General features: G+C 40.5%; 1 protein-coding gene across 9 annotated transcripts in view; it reads right to left on the bottom strand.

Annotated features, from left to right (window-relative positions):
- GOLGA4 (golgin A4) overlaps positions 1-27,196 on the bottom strand; it is a 126,146-nt gene that overhangs the window by 66,420 nt on the left and 32,530 nt on the right. For 7 of the 9 annotated variants that reach the window (XM_040479760.1, XM_040479762.1, XM_040479765.1 and 4 more), the window contains 8 exons: positions 18,672-18,986; positions 16,013-16,060; positions 14,375-14,431; positions 7,505-7,603; positions 6,616-6,745; positions 4,819-5,000; positions 4,441-4,524; positions 2,186-2,333 (listed from right to left, as the gene is read on the bottom strand). In XM_040479760.1, coding sequence (XP_040335694.1) covers positions 2,186-2,333; positions 4,441-4,524; positions 4,819-5,000; positions 6,616-6,745; positions 7,505-7,603; positions 14,375-14,431; positions 16,013-16,060; positions 18,672-18,986 — 1,063 coding nt within the window. The remainder of the gene's footprint in view (positions 1-2,185; positions 2,334-4,440; positions 4,525-4,818; positions 5,001-6,615; positions 6,746-7,504; positions 7,604-14,374; positions 14,432-16,012; positions 16,061-18,671; positions 18,987-27,196) is intronic. The other 2 variants (XM_040479764.1, XM_040479768.1) reach the window with 2 other exon arrangements.

Genomic DNA, 27,196 nt, shown 5'->3' with positions numbered 1-27,196 from the left:
TGCTATGAGAAACTGAGACCATACATTAGGTTTTTTATTCACTGAAAGCAAACCTGTTTAACAATGTCTCACAACCCTCAAACTGCTTCCGGTAATTTTTCAGAGATTATATTCTGACAGTTGCTGTCAATTAATGCTCTCTGAAGGGATATTTTCTTGCGTTTACTGGGAACAAATTCATTAACTAAATTCCCCAGATACTCACCAATAAAACACTTCAAAGAGATATTTATGAGCACATCTGTTGTCAACCAAATAGCTCTCTCATCCAATTCATTTCCCTCCTTAAATTTTATAATCCGGTTTCTAAAATCATTTTTGAAACTGCATCCTGGGAGTCAAACCCTCACCAAAGTTGAAGACCTTTCTTAAAATCTTCAACCTACCTCTCTCGCACTTCTGCAAACGGTTTTTATATTCCCCCAAAAGCACAACTATCCACAATTCCTGTGACTTCTTCTGTAACTTTTTCCCCTCTCGCTTATTTCTCTGCCAGACTCTAGATTTCTACGGTTCAGAGCACAGACTCTGGACTCAAAATGAGTGGATTCAAAACCTACTACACACTCACTCTCTCGTGCGTGAATGCAGGCAAACTACTTAACTTCCACAATTGTGGGTTTTCCTATTTGTAATAATAGTACCTATTTCAAAGAAACTGAGGGGACTGAATGCATGTACACACCCGAGAAAATACAAGCAAAGCATTTATAAGAGCCTTGCCTAAGAAAAACTAAATGTTGGCCAACAGTCGTAGTAGCAGCCGCGGCTGTGCTAACACACAGCAACCCCACTGCTCGTACCGCAGCAAAACTCAACCCTTGGGAGAGATCAGCCGCTCTCTCCCACAGACTTCACCACAGGCTTCAACCTTAGGCTACGGACTCCTGAAAAATGCCCTAGTGTCTTTTTCCAAATTCCTGTAAGTCACTTTCACTTGGAAAGCTCATGGCTGAGAAAATTCAAAGTATCCAAGCAAACCCCTCCTTTTACTCTATTCCTCAAATTCCCCGGTTAGATTTCCTATTCTGACTTCTCACTTTTCATTCAGTCTCCCCAGCTTCAAACCTTGGAGTCATCTTAGATCTCTGCTGTTTTCCTGCCCCTGAAAGTTGACCACACACCAAATTTGGCAGGTTCTACTCTTCCTCTCTTTTCCAGACCCATCCCAGCCAAGGTGGCCTAAGTTCTCAGTCCTTCACGCCCAGATTTCTGCCTTTGCTTTTTTAAGTCTGACTTCCCACTTCATTTCTTTTCAATATAAAACACTAGCTTCCGTCACAGTATGCTTTCCTACGACTGGTTTCTTGTTGCCTTGTACACCAAAGTCTAAGCTGAGCTACTCACCTTTCAACATTTTAACAGTCCGTTCTTTCACAATCCAACTTCATTTCCCACTCGAGCAAGAACTGTTTGCCGCTGATTCACACACCCACTCGACTCACCGTGCCTGCCGCTGACCTTGTAGTAACTGAAATGTGTGCTGCCCCCAACCTCTCCGCCTAGGCCCCTTCTATTCATTCCTGGAGGCCCAACTCAACACTCACAGACTCACGAACCCGAAGTGCTCATTCACTCTGCTCTCTCCTCTCTTTCTTCATGTTACTCAGTATCGCACCTTGTGGAATATACTATGCTGGTCTCTACACTTTCACGGCCTCCATTTGTTGTGACAAACTAACTCTGCTATGTGTAAAGGCTTATCTTAGACTTTTTTCTATACTCTATCTTAAGCTCTTTGTTTACCCTAGAGCATCTGTAGGGCAGCAATTGTTTGCTGTGTACTGCTGTGCCTGCTTGGGGAGCTGCAAAATTGTCAACCTGAAGTTTGATACTCCGAGGCAGTAGTCAGCAAACGTTTCTATAAAAGGGCCAAACGATAACCATTTTAGGCTTGGCGGGCCACGCGTGGTGTCTGTCACATATTGTTCTTTTTTCTAACTATAGAAAAATGTAAAAAGCATTCTAAGCTTCAGAGTCCTACAAATGGGCCATCCATGGGCTGGATCCCACCCACAGGCTGCAGTCCACCAGCCCCTCCCTCCTCTAAGGAACAGTTCGGTATCTTATACAGAATCTCTGTATCAATATCAAAAGTTAACTAGTTTCTCTCAATGTTGTTTGGTTGATTACTTTACATGACTTTTGAGTTCTAACGTAAAACAAATAACCCCTGAGTTCTTACCAGCTCTTTCGGACTTTTCTTTCTGTTCCCGTAACTCCTCTCCCTGGGTAGTCATCTGTTTGATGCGACTACGAAGTTGAGCAATTTCTTCTTCTTTCATTTCCAGGGTTTCGTGCATCTGACGTTTCGTCTCTGCTATTACCATTCCCTAAACAGAAGTGCAGACACTGAAGTGTTTGCATAACAAAGCTGCATCATCGATAGCACATATCAAACTCACTGAAAAGGCAGAAAACCTAGTATTTCGTACTAAGTAGAGCATAAGAATTATTTTAGTATTTCACAGACTGAAGTGTGTGCTCTGTGCTCTATACTACACTATACACTATAACAACTCTGGTTGCCTGGCAGATCAGGGTATTTGTTAATATGAAAAATTATTTTAATAGTAAGTTCAAACTTTTGAGTGTTAAAAACACATTTTAGTTAAAAGACTTCTAATCTTCCTATAAGCGTTTGCTCCAATGTTCCCTATCTCAGTAACTAGTTTCTAATGAACACAATACAGTCTTTCGTACTTGGCTCAGGGCTACCATGAACTATGGTTATCGATCTGTGCTGGAACACGGGAGAGCCTCAGAGGCCACTGAAGGCGGAAGGTTACTGCCGCCACAATGATGGGCCAAGACTGTGGTGGTCTGCCTGCTTTTTCTCCTTCCTCTTGTGCCAGTCTCTGGAGCCACCCCAACTCCTCCAATTTGCTAACTGCTACTGTCTTCCCACTCTCTGGATAATCTACACATGAAATGAAGGTCACTAAGGGGAAAAGGGACATTATGTATTATACATTATATATTATACACTGAATCAGTCATTTGCGACTAACAAAAAACAGGGTGGTTCAACTTGTCTCCTGCAAAATAAGACCTGGGGACAGCCATTTCATGATCTTAAGATTATGACTTGTGGGGTTTGTCCAACCTCGGTTTACGCTGTGACTCTTCCGGATGGCTGATATTAATGGACAGATACAAACCAAGTGAATGGAGATTATACAAAATTTCAAAACAAGATCGTCAACCTTCAGTTTCTTCAAAAACCAAATCACAATGGAGAAAAAGAGACACGGGGTGGGAGGGATGGGCAATGGAACCTACTGATTAAAAGAAGTCTTAAGAGTCACATGTCAACCAACTGCAATGAAAGAAACTTACTTAGATCTTGACTCACAGAGAAGGGGGAAAAAGTATGAGACAAAAGGCAAAATCTGAAACTAGATAGGTGGTGGTATTAAGAAATTATTACATTTTTAGATGGTGAACACGAAAATGTAGTTATATTTTTATAGAAATAAAAGGAGTCTTTTGTTTTAAAAATACATGAAAATACTTAGGGAAGAAATTATGAGACTTCTTGGATTTGCTCTACAACAAAGTAAATTCTGGGTTGAGGATAATAAGGGCTAGACATGTGCAGGCAAAACAAGATGAGCCCAGAGATGTCAACTGTTGAAGCTGGGTGGTGGGTTCGCTTTTTTTAAGGTGGGCCTTCACGAAGTGGATAGAGTTGGATCTAGCAAAATGACATCGGAGAATGAAAAGATTGCTAACACGTTTCAAAAGTAAACAGCTCTGACATGTTCTTAATTGCCTGGTCACCTTAAATACTACAGCTATAATGTAGCATATTAAAGAAAACGGTGGACAACGTGAACCAACTGGGAGCTGCTTTAGAAAAAGAAACCAAGAACTTGGGGCTGAAAGACCTGGGTGGAAAGGATTCACCCATGAATTTTCAGTTGTCTTTGCTGCCATGGCCACAGCTGCTACTCCCTCTGTAAACTGCCAATCTCACCTGTACATCCTAAAATTTGTTGGCACAAACTTCAGTTTATACTAATACACACACTACCACTTCTTTACTTAAGGCAATTTATCTGAGAGATTAATCTGTTTCCGTTATATTTGAAGACAATCCTTAACATCATTCACTTTTAGTAATGTCTTACCTATAAAAAAAATTCAACGTTTCTCTGAAAAGTACTTAGGTACTGTAACTAGATTTATTTTGCAATAGTTACGCTAATCTATAAATCAAAACGCTTACTGGAATCAAAAAATGACAGAGAATCGGCTTCCCATGATATACAACTAATGCTAACAGTTATTTAAATTTCAAAATTACAACAAAAAGATGTTTCAGGGAAGCAGCTGTAATAACTTTGGAAAGCATATGCCTGAATGCTTCTACCTGCTTCCAAAGTGAATTCTGGGGCCCCCTGAAAACTTTTAGTATCATAAGGTTTATTGGTTTACCTTATCTTGTTCAAGCTGTTCAATTAAGTTCTTTGCATCACGCAACTGAGTGATAAGTTTAGTCTTCTCAGCCATATGAAGCTCCTAAAAAAATTTTAAAAATTCATTTCCATCTCTAAGAAAGCTTCTCCTCACATGAGAACTCTACACATTTTATCTAATTGGGATATTTCTCAGTCCAGGAAGAGCAACGGCGCACAGGACGTCTGAAAAGGACGGTCAATGCTACAAATCCCAGGGCAACCGGGAGTCCTCTCCATACTGTGCACGGAAGAAGGGAAGGGCTTTGCAGGAGAGGGCGATGCAGGCAGGCCACGCTGGGGCCGGTGGATCTAGCTTTACAGGGTTACATTAAGCCAAACTCATTTGAGCTTTTACCTTCATCTTTTCTAGTTCTTGAAGCCTTTCATCTAGCTGTTCTTGCAGAGCTTCTTTCTCACTGGTTAGCAGCGCGCATTGTTCCTTATGCGACTGAATTGTTGCCTTACAACGCTGCAGGAGATTCTCTTGCCGCTTAACTCTCTGCTGAAGTACTTGCAGTGTTTTAGCAGAAGCTCCATCTACGGCGATCAATAAAGCAGCACGAGCAGGGGCAGTCAGTAAGGAACAGAAGGGCTCTCTGGGAACAGTTCCTCTGTTAGTACACAGGGGTGCACTCTCACCCCACGCTCTGCTGTCCTCTGAGCCGGACGGAGAAGAGAGGCCTACCCTTCCCAGCCTCTGCTCAGTCACTATTTGTATGGCCTGTATCTGAAGAAGCAGGGCAGTGCATTCACCTGACCTATGGTACAACCCCACCCCAAAGGGCACAAAACACCCAGTAGTTAACTAACTTACCAGAGTCCACCCTCCTTGAAAGACAGTTGGATGACCATCTTTTGTTATTCAAAAGTGCCCTCTGTATCCTGGCTCCCATCCAAAGAGGATTAATAAGAAATTTTTCTAATGTATTCTCATCTGTTCCTGAGAGGAGTTCTGGTAAGTACAGCTTTCTACATTCTCCATACGTTTATGAGTAAAGTTTTCATACTCATAGGGGAATTTCAGGACCCTTTATAGGCTGGTTGCTCAGCACCTAACCTAATGGCTGTTCAGCACCTAACTCTGGCCCTGCCTGGACTAACGATTTGTCATAAGCATCTTTTTTTTTTTTTTTTTTTTAATTTTTTTTTTTCAACGTTTTTTATTTATTTTTGGGACAGAGAGAGACAGAGCATGAACGGAGGAGGGGCAGAGAGAGAGGGAGACACAGAATCGGAAACAGGCGCCAGGCTCTGAGCCATCAGCCCAGAGCCCGACGCGGGGCTCGAACCCACGGACCGCGAGATCGTGACCTGGCTGAAGTCGGACGCTCAACCGACTGCGCCACCCAGGCGCCCCTGTCATAAGCATCTTTGAGAGAAAGACCTACTAAATAAAAAGTGGGGATTTTGCTGACTATGTACCTTAAAGCCTCAAAGAGTATGGAGGGCAACAATTGGATTGTGAGACAAAATTTACTATTCTTTCTTTTCTTTTTTTAATGTTTATTTATTTTTAAGAGAGAGAGAGAAAGACACAGAATGAGCGGGGAAGGGGCAGAGAGAAGAGGAGACACGGGCAGGCCCCAGGCTCTGAGCTGGCAGCACAGAGCCTGACACGGGGCTCAAACTCGAGGACTGTGAGATCATGACCTGAGCTGAAGTTGAACGCTTAACTGCCTGAGCCACCCAGTGCCCCTATGCCTTCTTTTCTAATTAGAAAGCAAATACAGATATCTTTGAATGCAGAAATATTTAAGCAGTGTTACTTAAAAAATGAAATAGCCAGTGCCAAGAACAAATTCACTTATCTTAAACAGGATGGATCTGTTTGTACGAAATCTAGCTACCACTATCAATAAAACAGCGTAACATCATGAATTTTAGTGTATGTGCTGCTGAAGTGAGCGCTAGAGTGAATTTTAATTACAACGAAGACGTGGTGCTACTCACAGGCTTTCAAGTCTTAAAACAATGACTTAGCTCCGTTCTCCTGAATAACCACAACAAACAAAGAACCAAAGTAACAAACACTCGTGCATCTTTCTGGAAATCGTAGGAGGACACTTTTCTACCTCAGCCCACATCATGTCCCGGAAACTCTCAACATCCTCCTCCAGCTTCTAAACTAACTTTTTGACAAGATGAAGCTTACCTACTGGCTCTATATCACTATCTGTGTTCTCTTTAGTGGCACCTTCAGCCTGTGGTTCCATCTGAGAACACGGTTTCGGTAAATCAACATTCATGGGGCCATTTCGTAACCGCTGTTTCAGCAGAGAAACCTAAAAAAGAAATGTGCATTAGAAAATAAGATGATAAACTACGGCGGTTTCTTTAAAAGAGAGAGGCGACGGGCGCCTGGGTGGCGCAGTCGGTTGAGCGTCCGACTTCAGCCAGGTCACGATCTCGCACTCCGTGAGTTCGAGCCCCGCGTCAGGCTCTGGGCTGATGGCTCAGAGCCTGGAGCCTGTTTCCGATTCTGTGTCTCCCTCTCTCTCTGCCCCTCCCCCGTTCATGCTCTGTCTCTCTCTGTCCCAAAAATAAATAAATGTTGAAAAAAAAAGAGAGAGGCGACACAGTAAAGGATATTCTTTTTCACTATGATGGGGAGGGGTGGGGAATCAAAATAAAATGTTTACTCTTAAATGCCGTTGATTTTTTTAATTGCTATTTTCATTGATATCATAGCCAAACGACACAATAAATTTAAAAATTATACTGAAAAAAAAAAAAAACTGAGGAAAAGCAAGACTTCTAAAAATAGGCCAGGGGCGCCTGGGTCGCTCAGTCGGTTAAGCATCCAACTTCAGCTCAGGTCATGAGTTCGAGACCCACATGGGGTCAGTGCTGCCCATGCAGAGCCCACTTTGGATTCTGTGTCTCCCTCTCTCTGTGCCCTCCCTCCCTCATGCTCACTCGCTCACTCTCAAAAATTGAAAAAAAAAAAAAAAAAAAAGGCCATTTTGTAACATCTAGAGCCTCAAAACTCCCTTCATTTTTCTCTATCCAAACACCACACACTTTTTCTTGTAATCTTTTACCTGAGTCTGGAGAACACTGATGTGCTGATCTTTTTCCTCTAAAGATGCATCAAACTCCTCTTGCAGACGTTTTTTCGCTTGTTGATCCATCTGCAGCTCCTAGAACACAAAGAGCTTTAAAGTAGTTTTCGGTAAAAAACAAAAAAATACAAACCTGAGGTTTTCAAAGCTCAAAAACATAATCAATCCAGATTTGCGTTTCTCTGAAGGTAAGGTATCAGCAACAATAATTGGAGAAGAATCAGCGCATAAAACGTTAGCATTTCTCCCAGCAGATAATTTTGTTCCTTCAAAACCACGAAGGTCCAAGAAGAAAGTGTATTTGTAGAGCTGGAATGACTGCTCTATGATGTTAATAGTGTGGAGAGGACAAATAATTATTTAAGCTAAAAAATCTTTATCCGACTTTAAGACATCTTACTCCTTGTGCTCTCTTGATGCACTTGACCTAAAACTACATTGTTTTCTACCAAACAGAGAGCCAATACAACCTTCCTCCTCCCAATACCCAGAAGCAAGAGACAGCCAAAGTCAGAAGCTTCCTCATCTGTGAAACGAAAAGGCTGAACTAGCCGATCACCAAACTGAAAAATTTCAAGTTCCTGAAATTACTTAAAATGCTCCTTTCTTTGGGTCATTAGTGAGCCTTCCCAACTAAATCCAATGATCTTTACCTCTTTATTATAGCAGTCACCAATAATTCCCTTCTCAGATGAGGCACCTGCTCTCTGGGGCTTTAGGCTCCTGTCTACACTCCTGTCTCTTATTTTGCCCCACCCGCTTCACAGATTCTATTGGCATCTATCCCCCTTCAGTCCTGTGCCTTCGGTGCTTCTGACACTTATTCCGTTAGAATGCTAGAGATTACAGTCTGGAACATATGAAATATCCCATCAAAACCCATCTATTTTTCTAGGATTCCTCCTTTTCTAGTTCCCCGAGCTCAAAATATTCACAGTCACATTTTACCTACCTTTGTCAATCCCTGCGTATGATCAGATTCTTTTACTGCTTTTACAATATTTGAGTGCTCTCGCTTTCCACATCCATAACTATAGTCCAGATCTTTATCATTTCAATGACTAGTTTCCTTCAGTAGCCTTCTAGAGAGAATTCTCAAGTCTTCCTCTGATTTAATCCATCCCTTGCACACACATTTGCTAGAAAATTTTCCCCAAACATTATTTTCAAGGACTTACCAAGCAATGCCCTCTTTCTGCGATGTTTCAAACTTCCTAGCTCTCAGAACACTGAAGCACTAACTGTTCTCTATTCTCCCCCACACCTACACCGCCCCAAGATCCCACTGGCACTGCTCCTCTCACTAAAACTCCTGGCTTGACTCCTCCCACAGAACGAGTCTCCAAATGCCAGTCTTTGAGTCAGGACAGGTCCACAATGAAGTCTTGACGGATCCGTGGTGAAATAACAAACACAAAGCCGGTGTAGACAGTTTTTCCTTCATTTAAACAACTGTCCTTTACTCTGAGAATATGTCTTTCCTACTCTTTTTTGTTATTAAAAAAAAAAAAAAAAACCTTTCAGGGCACCTGGCTGGCTCAGTTGGAAGAGCAGGCAACAGTTGATCCCAGGGTTGTGACATGGGTATAGAAATTACTTAAAAATTAAAAAAAAAAAAAAAAAAAAAAAAAACAAAAAAAAAACCCTTTCACAAAATAATGACAATAAAAGAATCTGGTTCCTTATTCAATGCCCTACTTGAAAAAATAAAAGTTTGCAGCTCCCTGACAATTCTCCTTTCCCCTATATCTGGAAGGAACTAGAAGGTAATTTTTCAGTCCATGAAAGCCAAACAGTGTGGAAAGCACTGCCGTCCAGGACTCCGCACAGGCCAATTCTTTATGATCCTTTACTCTCCTTAAAATTCATTTCTTCCAAATAATTTTCTACATTCTACCATACTAGACTCTGTTATATGCCATCTCTAACAGCCAACAAAAATTCCTCAATTTTTTTTTTTGAGAGATAGCACGTGCACGCACACACACGCACACACACGCACACACACACACACACACACACACACACACACACGTGCATGGGGGAGGGGAAAAGGGGGAGAGGGAGAAAGAATCTTAAGCAGGCTTCATGGTCAGTGCAGAATCTGACACAGGGCTCAATCCCATGACCATGAGATCATGACCTGAGCTGAAATCAAGAGTCAGACGTTTAACCAACCTAGCCACCTAGGTGTCCCCAAATTCCTCAATATATATGATGATTTTCAGGTTTTTAATGTTTTAACCTCTCCGTGTAGACAAGAAATCCTTGGATACAACAGCAGCATCTTTTAACCATACACTCCACTCCCTCCACTTGCCACTTTACCCTACCCTACTAAGTACTCCATAAACAATACAGACTACAGTTAAAAAGGAACTTAAGAACTGTCTACTTATATCCTGACGACAGCCCACAGGCTGGCTAGTCAATTGTCCAGTATTTCCTTGATAGGGATCTCACTACCTCTAGAACTGGACCCTAGTATCTGGGGTCATTTCTTACTTTAAAATTTTCTTCTGGAGCACCTGGGTGGCTCAGTTGGTTAAGTGTCTGACTTCGGCTCCGGTCATGGTCTCATGGCTGGTGAATTCGAGCCCCACATCAGGCTGTGTCCTGCCAGCTCAGAGTCTCCATCTCTCTCTCTGCTCCTCCCCCATTCATGCTCTGTCTCTCTCGCTCTCTCAAAAATTAAATAAAACATTTAAAAAAATTTCTTTTGGGGTGCCTGAGTGGCTCGGTCAGTTAAGCATCCGACTTCAGCTCAGGTCATGATCTCACGGTTTGTGAGTTTGAGCCCCGTGTCAGGCTCTGTGCTGACAGCTCAGAGCCTGGAGCCTGCTTCGGATTCTGTGTCTCCCTCTCTCTCTCTGCCCCTCCCCTACTCATGCTCTGTCTCTCTCACTCTCTCAAAAGTAAGTAAACATTAAAAAATTTTTTTTTTAATTTATTTTTGATTAAACCTTCAGGGTATATCTAATACTATTTGAACTTTTTAGCCAAATAATAATAAATGGCTCTATAATACTACTAAATATAACAAACTAATTCAATAATGTTCCTATTTTTGGCCATTCAGACTGTTAACAAATTTTGGCAAGTCTTGAAATTAACATTTTTATGCATATGATTTGAAAGGTCTTTCTGATTATACCCTTGGAGAGAAATCCTGATGAGTAGAATGTATCAAATACATTAACTATTTCACTATTTTTTATCTTTGCCCTATGCTACCCATTATGTTCAGATGTGATTTTAAGCTGCAAAAAATGAACCCTCCTCCCTAAAGTTAGCTTTGAGAACAGCAATTGCTTATAACAAACTGCATCCAGGTGAGCCTAGAAAAAGTACATGCCACGCACGGACAGAAGGACAGAGAAAGGAGGAAATATCTAGGATAGTGTCTTCATTTACTCCCCATTTACCTGGCCTTAAAAGGGAATCAGAACCCTATCTACTTGGATGAGCTCATGATATTCATAGTTCTATTAACTTTCTCATAATATGATATTACCATTTAATATCTGTGGATGTTATAAGATTCAAGATCCGGCAAAGAAAATTACATGCTATCCGTTGGAAATGGTTTTGCTTACCTTTTTACTTATCTGATTCATTAACAAATGCCTAATATGCTAGAAATCAGCGTAAGAATAAAATATACATACATATATGTATATGTATATACAGGACTGCTGTTTTGTTTTGTCATCCATCCAAAAAATATTAGGAGAGATCTTCATGGATTCTACTCACGTGTATATGCATGAGGAAGAAATAAAATACTAAGCAAGCAATGTTTTCTGAAGATCTTTTTTTATTACAGTTATTTGTTAGCTGCTTGTTTATCAAGAGAAACTATGCCATAACCGAGTATTCATGTTCCATAATTGAGGAACACAGATCAGTGACAAAATTCCATGGGACTCAACCCAAAGAAATTCTTGACACTCCAAAATCCTGTTAGCCCCTGAAAGATACCAGCCTTCCTCATCTCTTCAAAATCTTTCATGGAATCTTAATTTCCACAGAAATCTGCATAGGCCTTCTTTCTTGGTTCAGCCACAGCAAACTTACAGAAAGCTGCAACCCCCCCAGGGATACAGTGAATATGCCAACAATAAGAAACCGCAGACGCTTAGCCAGAAGGCCTTGCATCTGAGGTTTCGTCAAAGCACTGGAAGTCGTGGTAGTTCTCGATGCTAGCCTCAAACCCGACATCCTTCCTGATACCCTGAATATCTTCATATAACAAAATAAAGAAAATTATACTCTTGCCTGGTCTGAATCAATAAAGTACTAATGAACCTGCGTGTAACTTCTCTTCAGACTTTAATTCCAAAGAAACGAAATACTTTATGACTTACAGCACTTTGAATGTTTAATTAAATACTAATCATGATTTTATGGATTATACTATTTAGCTGAAGGAAATTTTTTGTTCTTTGTGAACAAAATTTTAAATATCCAGACCCTCACTTATCCATTTAGTATCTACATATAAATTACGGAATAAATCTCTCTTCACGTAACTGGAACCAGAGTTACAGTTCAGAAATAGATCTTAGCTACTAAAAAAATAGTGTAGAACTGTACCAAACAACAATTTATTCTATGGCCTCTAGACCCCTTGTTCCTCCTCTCTTCCCTTGGCCCAGCTGTCCCCTGGCCATTCCACTGATTACAGTCTTGACTAAAGACAGTGTGGTAGGCAGAATATGGCCCCACAGATCCCAAGTCCTAATTCCTGAACCTGGAATATATCAGGAGAAGGTGCAGATGTGAATAAGTCAAGAGCCCCGAAATAGGAGATTATCCTGGATTATCTGGGTGGGCCCAATCTAATCTCATGGGTTCTTAAAATCAGAACCTTTCCCAATTGAGTTCAAAGAGACGGGGAGAAGTGATTATGGTCGAATGGGCAGAGATGCAACATCGATAGCTTTGAAGATGAAGGAAAAAGGCTTTGCCACGTCCAAGGACCAGAGGACGTGGCAGCCTCAACAGCTGGAAATGGCAAAGAAACAGACTGTCCCCTAGAACCTTCATTAAGGAACAGTCCAACTGACACCTTGATTTCAGCTGGGTAAGACTCGTGTCAAATTTCTGAGATTTGTGTTGTCTTAAGCTACTAAGGTTGTGGTATTTGTTGCAGCAGCAACAAAAAACTAACACAGGTAGGCAGATACTAAAAATAACTAAAACTTTTCAATCTGTGTCTCTGACAAGTATTTCCTAACAGGGTTTTCATTTTCACAAGGGTTAAAAGGAAAAGAATACATATGTAATGGCTTATGACCTAACAGTATACATATGGAAAAAGACCTTTAAGTGGTGGGAAAAGTGGAATAGTATATAAAAATTTATTCAACTAATTTCATGAATCACAATTGATGGCGGTAGTATCAGAATTGTTATTCTAAGACGTGTTGTGTTTATAATGCTGCAATAAGGCCGATAAGTGATTTTGGGTCTTTCATCATCAGGTTCTTCCACACATGAACTGTAAGGAAAAGAAAGGGATCCAGGGGGATGTGTAGATTCAAGGAGACTTTTCAAGATATACCAAAACAATGTTTACACAGGCAAGACTATTAGTCTAGAGGTGCACACTTAGGTGATAAAACCTTAGGGGTACCTGGGTGGCTCAATCAGTTAAGCGTTGGACTCCTCATCTGGGCTCAGGTCATGATCTCACGGTTCATGGGTTCGAGCCCTGTCTCAGACTCCATGCTGCCAGTGTGGAGCCTGCTTGGAATTTCCTCTCTCTCTCTCTCTCTCTCTCTCTCTCAAAATAAAGAAACTTAAAAAAAAAAAAAAAAGCTCAGAGAGACACAAGGAAGTACAACACAAGTCAGTAGTTATTTTTGGAGAAAGGGACGGGACTATGACTTGGTTGGGAAACACACAGGGGCTCTTGGGATGACAAGGAACATTCTATTTCTTGACCGTGGTGGTGGTTATGATGTGTTCACCATACACATATAAGCCATATATTTTTGTGCATGATTTTCCGTATTTGTTATACTTTACAATTAAAATATTTTCACAATCAAAATATTTTTAAAATTTTACCATAAGCGATACAGGAGCGAGATAGAATCCTATCCTCTAACCAATACAAGTCAATAAGATCTGTTCTTCCCAAGACAGGACAGGAGCAGAAATGAGCGAAGTATGATTCCAAATGATAAATATTTGCCTGGATTCTAATACCTCATTGTAAAAGTTATCCCCCAAAATTATAATGAACATAATTTTCATCTAATTTTACCAAGATTATTGGTTAGGAAAAACAAAAAACAAGCCTGAAATACCTAATAGAGGAGACAGGTTAGCCTTGGAAGTTGCCACTGACTGTTCAAGCTGGCAAATGATATTCTACTGCTAACCATGATATTCTTTTTCCCTTAGGTTTATTTATTCATTTTGAGAGAGAGGGTGTGTGTGTCTGTGTGCACAGGGGAGACACAGAGAGAGAGGGAGGGGGAAAATCCCAGGCAGGCTCCTCACGTCAGCACAGAGCCGGACTCGTTAGAGCAGGGCTCCAACCCATGAACTGTGAGATCACGACCTAAGCCCAAACCAAGGGTCGGACACTTAACCAACTGAGCCACCTAGGTGCCCCTAAACAAGATACTCTTATGTCATTAATTCCACCAACAGTACATACCTTAGGAAAACGACACAAATAAAAACTGCAAAAACTGATCGCTGATCTTATAAGCTGGGCTGTTTAGTTTTTACTCTAACTAACGAAGTGTACATAAAACTCTCCCAACAAGTACAAGAGTTCTGATAAATGTAAGAGATTTAATTACTATTCTCAAAGTACTAATCACAACTTACCTCTCTTAACTCTCCAATTCTCCGAAGTGCTTTATCCTGACTCTGACTTAATATACCCTTCAATTTAAAAAGAAAAAAAAAGTTGGTTCAAACAACTGCATGACATACTAATGAAAAGCAAGTAGAAAAAGAGCACAAATCATTGAACTTTATCTTTAACATCCTTTACACTGGGACTATGCAACCACAGTTCTCTACCGCCACTTAGTGGTAGAATTACATACATCTAGAAATAAAAATCCATAGACAATTCATAGATACACAAGCAAGGTACCCACAGACTGTAGGAATAAGATGAACTTTTGAATATGAATTTATGAAATATTAATAATACAATGGATTAAAACAGAGCTACCCCTCATGTCAAAAGACCCCCATGTTCAAGAAAACATTAACAAACTAAAAACTCTATTTGTAATATCCTGATTTCCACATTTGTTATGGACAATGAGAACAGTGAATCAGCAATAAATAATTGGTATTATCATTCTGAACTGATTATACTCCAGATCAAAGCCAGAAAATTTAATGTTGTACTTAATGGAGATTATTATTTATAGCAGATTAAATATTTTACAATAATGCACATGGGGAAATTAATTAGTGTCTTTAGATGGGACAGAATGCTAAACTGTTAATAAAATAACTTTTACTGTAAAAAATAAGACTATATTTTTGGTGCATGACTTTCTATATCTGTTATATTTTACCATTAAAAGACATTAAAATGTTTATCGTGATACAGCAGAGATAAAAAATGCTATCCCCTAACAAAAATAAGCCTATATTCTCCATCCTTCTCAAGACAGGACAGAAACAGAAATTACTACAGCATGATTCCAAATGATAAATATTTATACATCTTATCACAGCAAACTGATGGTACCGTTTGAAGTGGAATGGATACTTCCCCTTAGCTCTGACCTGTGAATTATCACCTGGGATACCTGGTGGGAAATGTCTAGCCACAGAACAGGGTGACACAGTGGGGCTGAGGTGCGCCACCCAGAAGAGCTTCCTCTCTCCACATACTTAACCAAGAGCTTTACAAGCAGCAGCCTCAGGAAAAAACAGAGAAGATGCTTGTGTTTGGACCTTGATATAATGATAAGGAACAGAGATGTCTGCAGATATTTCAAAAATAGAAGGGAAAGCTTAGAAGGCTGTATGTCTCTACCACTAAAAACCAAGATGTGACTTGCAAATTGAGACACCAGAAAGCATGTTTGAAAGAGGCAAACATGCCTTAAATCCGAACCTCTTCCACACCGCAGGGGATCCACAATTCAGAAAAGCCCATCCCGACCAGAAGTAAAAATCTCTGGAATTTCTTATTCACTCCCTTTATTAAAACAACGGGGTGCCTGGGTGGCTCAGCTGGTTAAGCGTGACTCTTGGTTTCAGCTCAGGTCATGATCTCAGGTCAGTTAGTGAGTTCGAACCCTGGAGAGTGATTCTCTCTCCCTCCCTCTGCCCCTCTTGTGCTCTCTTTCTCTTTCAAAATAAATAAATAAACTTAAAAAAAAATACTTGGGTCACATGGAGAATTATTAAAAGTGAGGGTCAGAACTATCTTACTGTAAGACTCTAATTTTTAAATAATGTATGAATCAATATCACAGCCAAGATATCACTTACTTGGAGCTTCTTCTTCTCTCTCTGAAGAGTCTGATAAGCTATAACAAACTAAAATAAAGAAAAAGCCACAAATAATATCAGTCATTCCTAAATAAATGAGTTATTTTATTTTTTTTTATTTTTTAATAAATGAGTTATTTTAAATACTGCTAACGCATCTCTTTATCAAAGTCAAAAATACACAAATCAGGAGAATCCTTTTATAGATAATTCAACCTAATTAGATGCATATAGCGTACAGTCAAAATTAACAAATGAAATGTATTTCTAAAAAATAAAATATAACTTGACTGTATAAAGATATTAAATCTGTACTCGATTCCACCTCAGGCACATACATCTTTAAATCTCAGTACCCAATTATGATCAGAGCCAACTTGCCTGAAGGCACGAGGCTACTCAAACTGTAGCCACAAACCAGTACCATCAGCAACAGCATCCCCTGGGAGCTTGCTTAGGAGGAGAAATTCTTGGGTCCCACGCCAAACTAACTGAATGAGGCTGGAGTTGGGGGTGAGGGGAGGGATATGTTTATTTAGCAAGCTCACCGGGTGGTTTTTTTGCTTTGGGCTATTATAGACCATGTAATTCATCTCTAAAAGACTCTGATTATAGGAACTGTGACGAGGGCTGGATAAAAATCTGAAGAAAGGAACTCGTAACCAATAGATGGAAACTGGTAATTTAGGTTCTGAAGAGATGTTTAACCATTTAACCTAATTAAATAGAATATTTAAACATTCTACACAACCTGATGAAATTATACACTAACAAATCTCTTCAACCTAGAGATTACATAGCCCTATTCATCTGAAAAATAAGCACATGGCTCCAATGGATTATTTGGACCCTACGTCAGAAGTACAAGAGGGCTCCGAAGAGACAGGCTGCAGCTTGAAGAGGAAGCACTCCCCTACTCCGCACCCTGCCATTCTCCTTGGAAGGTTGCTGTGTGCCCCTCAACGCATCTACTGATGCCTTGAGTTAAGAGGCAGGCAGTCACGGAAGGGGAGTCCATGCAATAAAGAATTAAAAAAAAAAAAAATCTGCCTGAGACCACAATCATCCTCCTCTTACTACCTTAAAATAGCTATTCTTATTCCCGGATAGGAAAACAGTGCTCAACAAGCGGGGAGTAGGAGAGGTGGGAAGAGTAAGCCAACAATGAGATGTCACTTACAGCACGATCTTATCCTGGTCACCTACAATGGCAAGGAAAGACAGACATGAAGACTATGTGCTCTTTTCATCCCTAAGAAGCTGCCTGACTCTACTTGAGGTGGCACAGAAGGGTGGAAACAACCAGAAAGACCTAAGGTCTGTCAGCTGCTACCTGTGTGACTTTAAGCACATTTTCTTAATCTCTATGACTAAGTCTCCACGAGCCTCTCAACCCCATTCTACTAAATGAAGCTAATTAACATCTACTTCACAGAGAAGGTGCAAAATTCAATGGCACCATAAACTTAAAATGCATAGTGTCTTGCATACGTTGATACTAATTACACTGCTGCCCCAGCTTTAAACTTAGAAGCAACAGGCAAGTTAGTAAAAATAACATAAGTCTAAACAACAAATAATTCAGGACGATTATTAACTTGGACAGAAATGAATAACAATAAATTTACGGGAAAAAGCAGCCTGATTCCACAAGTACCTCATGAGACAGATGCCTTTAATGCTATTTACATGTCTAGCTTCCAGCGAGCTGAGAGAGTTTAGCCTAATAATTCCTTCCTATTTTGTCAGCACTTGGTAGTTTTAAAAAGATATTTTACATATTTCGTCTAGGGGTTTCTGTTTTTATGTTTGGCTGCAAGGGTAAAACTAAGCATACTACAGCCATGATCGAAAATGGCAGTTATGGCTAACATTATATACGGACCTTGAACCTTATTATTCATCAATTAAAGTTAACTATAATGCTGAGTTAACTGGTAAGGCAATAAAACATTATGCACTGTCTAAAGAAAAAAATTCCATGGGCAACTCGCCCCAGAAAGGCTTTCCTAAGGAAGAAGAGTTTTCACTGCACAGGACAGGGAGGGAAACTAATACAACCCAGCCCAAAGGGAAGAGCGGAAAAAAGATGGAATGGGACTGCTTCCTTCCTCTCTTAGACCACACAGACAGTGCCATCCTCAAGGGATTTAGCAATTAAAGATTCATCTGAGGTGAAGTTTAAATGCAGGTATAATGAGAGTGAACCAAATGTGTCAGAAAATCGGACCACCTAAAACATAATTAGGGTAAGCAGCGATGGAAGTCTGGTCGGCAGAAGAGGTCACTTCGGAAGCACAGCAGTTAGAAGATGAACAAGAAAAGGGGATGTGAGGAGGAAAGATGATGCGCTCTGCACTGGGGGGGGGGGGGGTGCAAGCAATGTTGGGGAGAGGGACTGGGGAAGAAGAGGGGCACGGAAGGTGCAAACCGGAAATGATCTTCTCCAAAATGTGACTAACGGTCTTGCCAAAGGGGTTCTGTACACCTGAAAATCTTTAGATAATGCCAGAGACTAGCCATGATAATCAGCGGATATGGGGAATCGATGGTTTAGCCAACCACAAGAGTAAAAGCCATACAGTAATATGAACTAGACAGAGAACAAGAGGGAAATTTTTCGTATTGGCAAAAAAAAAAAAAAAAATTATGCTCCTACCTCGGAACATTTTCCTTTGTAGCTATTCAACCTTCGTTCCATTTTTCGCAAGCACTGAATCAACTGTTCTTTGTTGAGACTGTCTAAGTTAGGGAGTGAGTCTTCTGGTTCACTCTCCATATCAGAGGATGGATCAAAGGTGGCCGCAGAAAAGTCCAGGTCACATCGATTCAGGGACTCTCTGGAAGACGTTCGTACCAAAGACTCTTTAGAAGAAGATCTGAACAGAGACTCCTTTAGTGGACTTCGAAACAAAGACTCCACTGAAGGTACCCGGAGCTGGAGCTTCTGTGCAAAAGACTGCGTGTCACCTGACTGCAACCAAAACCCGACAAAATATGTGGTTAAAATGCACATTTAGACTTCTAGTATTCCCTATCACCACCAACACCAGTAACCTATTAAAAGCTCTAACAAATGCAATTTACATTCCTGACATTTTGCATAACACACTGTTTTCTGGAAAACAAGAGACACCTGGTTATTTCTGAAAAAGCACTGGACCTGGAGTCAGAGGGCTGGGATACAGGTCCCAGGTCCGTCACCAAGCAGTGGAACAACCTTCACTTAGTCACTTCCCTTCAGTTTGCACATCTGTAAAAAAGGAGGATGCCATGCTTTCCCAGCCGACCTCACCGGTGTGCCGTGATCCACACCAACTCAACTAGAAGATCCACTCAACTAGAAGATCCTCGGAAGCAGTGATGTCTGTATCACCAGTATACACACCCAGTGCCTAAAAGGGGGGCATATATGTTGTGAAGTGTGTGGCTAGAATCAAGTGGGCTTTACCTTGAGTCTCCATGAGGTGCCGATTCCTGATTGCCCTCTTTAACACAAGAGGGGACTGGGGGAAGGGGGAGGGGAATGCTTAGTGAGCCCACTCTGTTCACTAAGAGAATGCCAGGCAGGGTTGACTAGTGACATCCAGCTCGGTGTAATTACCGTTCTGTCTACTGAGAATAAAAATGAGCATTAAAAAGTCAAGGAGGACGACTCAAAAATCTGAGCTAGAATCCCTCCGCACAAATCAGTAAGTCTGATGTTAGAAACAGTAATAAGCGGGGCGCCTGGGTGGCGCAGTCGGTTAAGCGTCCGACTTCAGCCAGGTCACGATCTCGCGGTCCAGGAGTTCGAGCCCCACGTCAGGCTCTGGGCTGATGGCTCAGAGCCTGGAGCCTGTTTCCGATTCTGTGTCTCCCTCTCTCTCTGCCCCTCCCCCGTTCATGCTCTGTCTCTCTCTGTCCCAAAAATAAATAAACGTTGAAAAAAAAAAAAAGAAACAGTAATAAGCAAGAGCTGTTCTCTTAATTTGAATGATGTGTTAATTTGAATAGTAACAACGAAAAATAACATAATTCAACAAAATGCTCCAAACTGCATTGTTTTGTTCAGGGGACAGCAGTATTTAACAGGTGTTTCCTAGGAACTCATTCTCATTAGTGTGCCACAGGGTCACCTGCTAGATCTCAGCAATGCCAGGAATGAATGCCCACGAAAGACAGAGGCCATGTGTGGGCAAAAATTACAGGAAAATAAAAATATTCTCTTTAGTATACAATTTAAAAAAGCAAACCAGGAAAACTTTACTCATGGATGCTAGAGACTTAGTATCAGTATTAGGCAAGGCGGGAGTGAGGGGAGATAACATGCCCCTCCCCCTTCACATGCACAGAGATTTCTCACAGGTGATTTATAATAGTAAAAACCAGAAACCCAAATGTACACCCACTAGAGGATACGTCATGTACATTACAGTATATGAAAAGAGGTTCAAGACATACTATTAAATGGAAAAAGACCAAGTTAGAAAATAATACGCACACTGTGAACTCATTTTGATTTAAAGCAATTACAGGTACTTCTCCATATGCAGTATATGTATTTACACAAACACCCTTCTATCATAATGTGCAAGTTTACCTTTATGGGGGGTGGAGGGATGGAGAAAGTCTTAAGGGAGAGGAGGGACCCTCATGCTCAAAACCTTTTAAGAACTGCTTTACTGATACTCCACGACCAGCCACTTCTGACCTATGCAAAAAGTGCTTTTCACTTCACACAGACGGTGAGTTGCCCTAGGACAAACAAGTGAAGCAAGTTCGAATTACACTAGAAACAGTTGTTGTCCGAGGGTCAGCCAGCAGCTAAAGAACAATGTCAAAGACACGTCTTCGCAGAAGCTGATAAACCTGGTAACAGCCACCCCGGTACGTTTGCAAGTGACACGTTTGAGTGTAGTGATTCGGCCTGTGGACTATCGAATTAGGGTGCCTAAGTTCAAATCCTGGTTCCCCCAGTATGTTCGACATGACCTTGACCAAATTACTTAACTTCACTAGTCTTCTTTCTTCCTCTTTAAAATGGGGATGATAAAAATAATTCTATGACGATGATGATAATACTACCCACCTCAGATGGATGCCACAAGCACTGAGTTAATACAGGCAAAGCACTGAGTTAATACATTGTTACAAAGTAGCAAATACTCAATATACATTAATAATCATTACTATCATTAGAGAAAGGAGACTAAAATAAAAGACAAACTTACAAATGAGAATGTCATACACAAGCTTCTGTGGCAGACCCTTTCATATGATGCAGTAGCTAAGAGCATAGGCTATGAAACCAGACCTCTTGGGCCCAAGTCTTAGCTCTGCCATTACTGGCACTATGACCTTGGGCAAGTTACCTGACCTTTGGTGCTTCTGCTTCCTCATATGTAAAATGCACTCATCGCACAGGGTAGTTGTGAAGGGCAATAAGTCAATGCACAGTACTTCAAGGTAAGACTGGCTTAAGGTAAACAATAAATACTGGCTACCACCTGATATCTAATTCTCCTGTTTTTCTTTTTACCAGGACCCAGTTTTGTTCAAAGTAATACCCACCTTCCCAAACACAAATTAAAGCCACATGAGACACCACCACCCAGCCACCAGAATGGCTAAAATTAAAACTATGGAAAATACCAAGTATTGGTAAGGATATGGAGTAGTCCACTTTGGAAAACTACTTGTCGGTATTTACTAAAACCAAACACAAGTACATAACCTGAATCAGCAATTTCATTACTAAGTATGGACTCAGTGGAAATGTGTATGTATGTTCAGCAAAAGATAAACTAGGAAGTTTACAGCAATCTTATTCAAAATAGCCCCAGGGGCACCTGGGTGACTCAGTCGGTTAAGCATCGGACTTCGGCTCAGGTCATGATCTCAGGGTTTGTGGATTCGAGCCCCGCATCGGGCTCTGTGCTGACAGCTCGGAGCCTGGAGCCTGCTTCGGATTCTGTGTCTCCTTCTATCTCTGCCCCTCCCCAACTTGTGCTCTGTCTCTGTCTCTCAGAAATAAATAAACGTAAAAAAAAAAAAAAAAAAAAGTCCCAAACCTGAAGCTACTGTTGATGCCTATCAATAACCGAATGGATAAATTGCAGTCTGTTCACCAACGGAATACTAGACAGCAGTGAGAATGACTTACAGCCACAACAATATAGACGAATCTCATAAAGCATTGAGCAAAAGAAGACAGACGAAAGGATACTCATTTTTATTCCATTTACATAAAGTTCAAAAACAGAAAATTAACCTAGACTTCAGGATAGTCGTTATCCTTGGGAGTCAGAGCAGGGAATGGAAGCGACACTGGTAATTTCTGTGTCTTGATTTGGAGCATTGGCTACAAAGGTGTACTTGATGTGTAAGCATTCAGAAAGCTGTATAAGGTGTATATCATACTTTTCTGTATACATTATATTGTGATATATTTCAATTAAACAGGTTTTTCTAATTAGCTTTTCCCAGACCCTGTTTCATCTAGGAGGGGGCCAGGAGACTAAGTTCAGCCAATAAGGCACGATGCATGGAAATCTATACAACGGAACCTTCTAGGAGACAGATTATTTTCTTCATAAAAAGGAATATGCTTTTTCTCTTTGCCTTGAGTCTTTCCTTCTGTCTAGAATGAAGATGCAACTCTTGGAGGGCAACTTGTAGTTCTGAGGGTGAAAGGCAGTGGTAAAGGATGTGGGGGGACAAGAAGCTAACTGGAGAAGGGCCCTTAAAGACTGTTTATCCTCAAGCTTTCCAATATGTGAAAAAAATGCACTCCCACTGGTGCCAGATGTTGTCAGGTTTCTGATATCAAAGACATTCACGGATTTGGAATTCATTTTTGAAAAAACTGATGGGGGGGGTAGGGAAGGAGAAATGTATACACCAAAATAAGTGAACATATCAAGAGTTACTTTTAATTCCTTTCTGTCTCCCCCATTTGACCCCGTTGTCAATCCCTCCTTTTTATTCCCCCAACACTATTCTTATTCAGAACCTTATCCTCTATAAGCTGGATACCAGCAGCAGCCTTCCGTTCCCCTGCCTCTAATCTCTTACCCTAATCTGCCCTGTCACACTGTCACCAGAATTGTCTTCCTAAAACATCATTTAGATCGTTTCGTTCCAATTCTTAAACTGGATTCCCATTTAATATAAGGTTCAAGATTCTGAGCTTATATTCAAGGTTCCCATCTCCCAAGACCCATTTCTCTATAAACTCACCCCTCCATGTACCAAAAACCTGAGTCACAACAGGCAACTTCCCGCCCCCTTAACAAATGCATCAGTGTGTGCCTCTGTACCACTGCCCATAATTTCCCTGCATATGAAGATCCAGACATCCTTCAAAACTCAGCTCAAATGTCCGCTTTTCCAGGAAAGCTCAGATCTCACTCATCAGAAACAACCTTTCTTTATGGCCTAAGCTTTTACCAGAACCATTCCTGGAGCACTGACTGCATTCTGACTCACCATTAGTTACTTACATACTGGTGTAACCACCAGCTGAGTTGTTTATGCCCCAAAATAACTACGGTCACTTACAGCACTAAGTAACTAAGTCACTTCTAAGTGACTAAGAACACAGACTCTGAACCGAATTCCCTGATTTGAATCCCAGTTTCACCACTTACTAGTTTTAGGACCTCTATGTTTTAATTTTCTCATGTGTAAAATGGAAATAACAACAGTCCTGCCCAGTAGGATTGTTATGAGAATTAAATAAATGAAAACATTTCAAATAGCGTGCTATATGCAGTAAGCACTAAGTAAGTTTTCCTGCCATTATATCTGCTACACACATACCCTCACCTCTAAATATGCTCATTTTTTAAAAAATCTTTTTTCTACATTTATTTATTTTTGAGAGACAGAGAGAGACAGCATGAGCAGGGGAGGGGCGGAGAGAGATGGAGACACAGAATCAGAAGAAGGCTCCAGGCTCCGAGCTGTCAGCACAGAGCCCGACGTGGGGCTCAAACCCACGAACCGTGAGATCGTGACCTGAGCCAAAGTCAGACGCTTAACCGACTGAGCCACCCAGGCGCCCCTAAATATGCTCATTTAGAAAAGAATCCATATTCTCTATCTCTGTCTCCTTGCCACAATGCTTTCCATAAAGTAGGTACTTAGTACACATTTGTTCAGTTAGGCCTTAATCTGGCAATATGATAATGATGATCCAATAAGAGATATTTAAACATTCCATGCTTGGTCAAAAGGATATATAACAAATACATCATTTTATATATACAGTATATGTTATTCTAGAAATCATCAAAACATATTAGTACACAATCAATAACAGTCAAAAAGCAAAAGAAAGAAAAACATACATCCACAAAAAGATTTCTACAATAATGCTCGTAGTAGTTGTATTCATAATAGTTGAAAACTGGAAACGGCCCAGGTGTCCATTAACAGGTAATAAATTGTTCAAAGGGATTCTACACAGCAATAAAAAGGGACAGACTACTGATAACCACAACAACATGGATGAAATTCCAAAAACACTGCGGTGAGTGAAAGAAGCATTCTACAAAAGAGTACGTACTACATACATGAGGCTACTATATAAAGTCCTAAAACAAGCAAAACTAGTCCCCCGCGGTTTGGTGGGAAAAAATTTTAAGAGATTGCCTTTAGGAGGAAGAAGAACCATAAAGGAACTTTCTGGGGTCTTGATAATGTTCTGTAATCTCTGTATGGGATTAACATATGGCTTCAGCATACACATTTGTTAAAACTCGGGTCGATGCACACTTGAGGTCTGTACATTTCACTTTATGTAAAATTTACCTCAAAAAAGAAAACACAACTCCTAGAAGAAAAAGGCAGTAAGCTCTTTGATATCAGTCTTAGCAGTATGTTTTTTGGACCAGTCTCATTAGGCAAGGATAACAAAAGCTAAAATAAACAAATGGGATTACATCGAACTAAAAGGCTTTTTGCACAGTGAAGGAAACCATCAACAAAATGAAAAGGCAACCTACTGAATGGGAAAAGGTATCTGCAAATCATACATTTGGAAAGGCACTAACATCCAAAATATATAAAGACCTTACACAATATAAAAAAAATTTTTTTAACGGGCATAGGACTTGAACAGACATTTTTCCAAAGGAGACAAGCAGATGGCCAACGGGCCTGGGAAAAGAACATCACTAACCATCAAGGAATTGCAAACCAAAACCACAATGAGATAGCACCTCACAGTGGTCAGATCGGCTATTATCAAAAAGACACAGCAAGTGTTGGTGAGGATGTAGGGAAAGGGAACCCTTGTACACTGCTGGTGGGAATGTAAACTGGTGGAGCCACGATGGAAAACAGTATGGAGGTCATCAAAAAATTAAAAATAGAACTACCATACGATCCAGCAATTCCCTTCTGGGGACTGATGTGCAAAAAAGAATGGAAACACAAACTCCAGGAGAAGTATGCATCCTCACTGCATTATCTACACAAGCCAAGATACGGAAGCAACCCAAGTGTCCTTCAACAGCTGAATGGATAAAGAAAATGTGATATATAGACAGAACAGACACAGACACAGAGATAGAGATTATAAGAATGTTATAGGAACATATATATAAAAATATTACTTGGGGCACCTGGGTGGCTCAGTCAGCGAAGCGTCAGACTCTTGATTTCCGCTCAGGTCATGATCTCAAGATTCGTGAGATAGAGCCAAACATTGGGCTCTGCACCATCAGCACAGAGCCTGCTTGGGATTCTCTCTCTTCCTCTCTCTCTCTCTGTCCCTCCCCACTGGCGTGCACAAGCATGTGTGCTCACTCTCTCTCTCAAAATAGATACATTTTTTTAAAAAAAGAATATTACTTAGCCATGTAAAAAGAGTGAAATCTTGCCATTTGTGACATGGATGGACCTAGAGGGTACTATTCTAAGTGAGATAAGCCAAAGAAAGTCAAATGCCATATGATTTCACTGATATATAAAATTTAAAAAAATAAAACAAACAAAACAATACAGTTTCATAGATACAGGAAACAAACTATTGGTTACATGAAGAGGGAGGGGTTTGGGGAAGAAGGAAAAATAGGTGAAGAGAATTAATAAGTACAAACTTCCAGTTGTAAAAGAAAGAAGTCAGAGGGATGTAATGTACAGCATAGGGAACCCAGTCATTAATACTGTAATAATTCTGCATGGCGACAGATTCTGGTAACTAGACTAATCATGGGGATCATTTCCTAATGTACAAAAATATCAAATCACTATGATGTATACCTGAAACTAAGGAGGTATCATATGTCAATTATACTTCAATCTAAAAAAAAAAAAAAAAATCTAGGGAGATAACTACCTTTTAACCAGACAAATTAACTAAAAAATTAGTAAAGTAAATTTTCATCATGATTCATTACTACAGAACCTCTAGGCTGTGTGTCCTTAGTAGCTATATATGTAATTATACCACTAATTAAACCTCTGATTTAACTTGTATTTTTAAGAATTAATTCTTACATGTGGTATTTCCATTCCTCTCTCCTCAAAGTAATTAAAGTATTGATACTTAAAAAAAATACAAGTAATGAACTCTGGTTAATGATATACATGCTAAAACATTAAAGGGAAGGATATCATGACCCACAACTTACTCTGAAATGCCATTAAGAAAGTAAAATTGGAGGGGCGCCTGAGCGGCTCAGTCGGTTGAGCGTCCCACTTTGGCTCAGGTCACGATCTCATGGCTCACGAGTTCGAGCCCCGCGTCGGGCTCTGTGCTGACAGCTCAGAGCCTGGAGCCTGCTTCAGATTCTGTGTCTCCCTCTCCCTCTGCCCCTCCCCTGCCTGCGCTTCTCTCTCTCCCTCTCTCTCTCTCTCTCTCTGTCAAAAAATAAATAAACGTTTAAAAAATTAAAAAATAAATAAGTAATTTTTAAAAGTAAAAATGGATTGAGGGGCAGACAGAAGAATGTATACACAGACAGACTGGTGATAAAGCAAACACAGTAAAGTACCAATGACAGAATCTAGGTGGTAGATATACAGATGCTCACTTGAAAGTTCTATTTCTCTGTATGTTTGAAGTTTTTCACAATATACTGTGTGGAAAAGAAAAAAGGAGCAAATGCTTATTAAATCATTATACTGGGTGCCAAAACCAACTGAAATACGTAGGATGTTCAACGCTGTAACAAGGGCGGCGGGGGGGGGGGG

Source organism: Herpailurus yagouaroundi, unplaced genomic scaffold (genome assembly GCF_014898765.1).
Source record: "Herpailurus yagouaroundi ecotype Mexico unplaced genomic scaffold, PumYag 159, whole genome shotgun sequence".
In the NCBI taxonomy this organism is placed as follows: domain Eukaryota; kingdom Metazoa; phylum Chordata; class Mammalia; order Carnivora; family Felidae; genus Herpailurus; species Herpailurus yagouaroundi.
The sequence above is the reverse complement of the archived record's forward strand: the minus strand, read 5'-3'. Positions and strand labels throughout refer to the sequence as shown.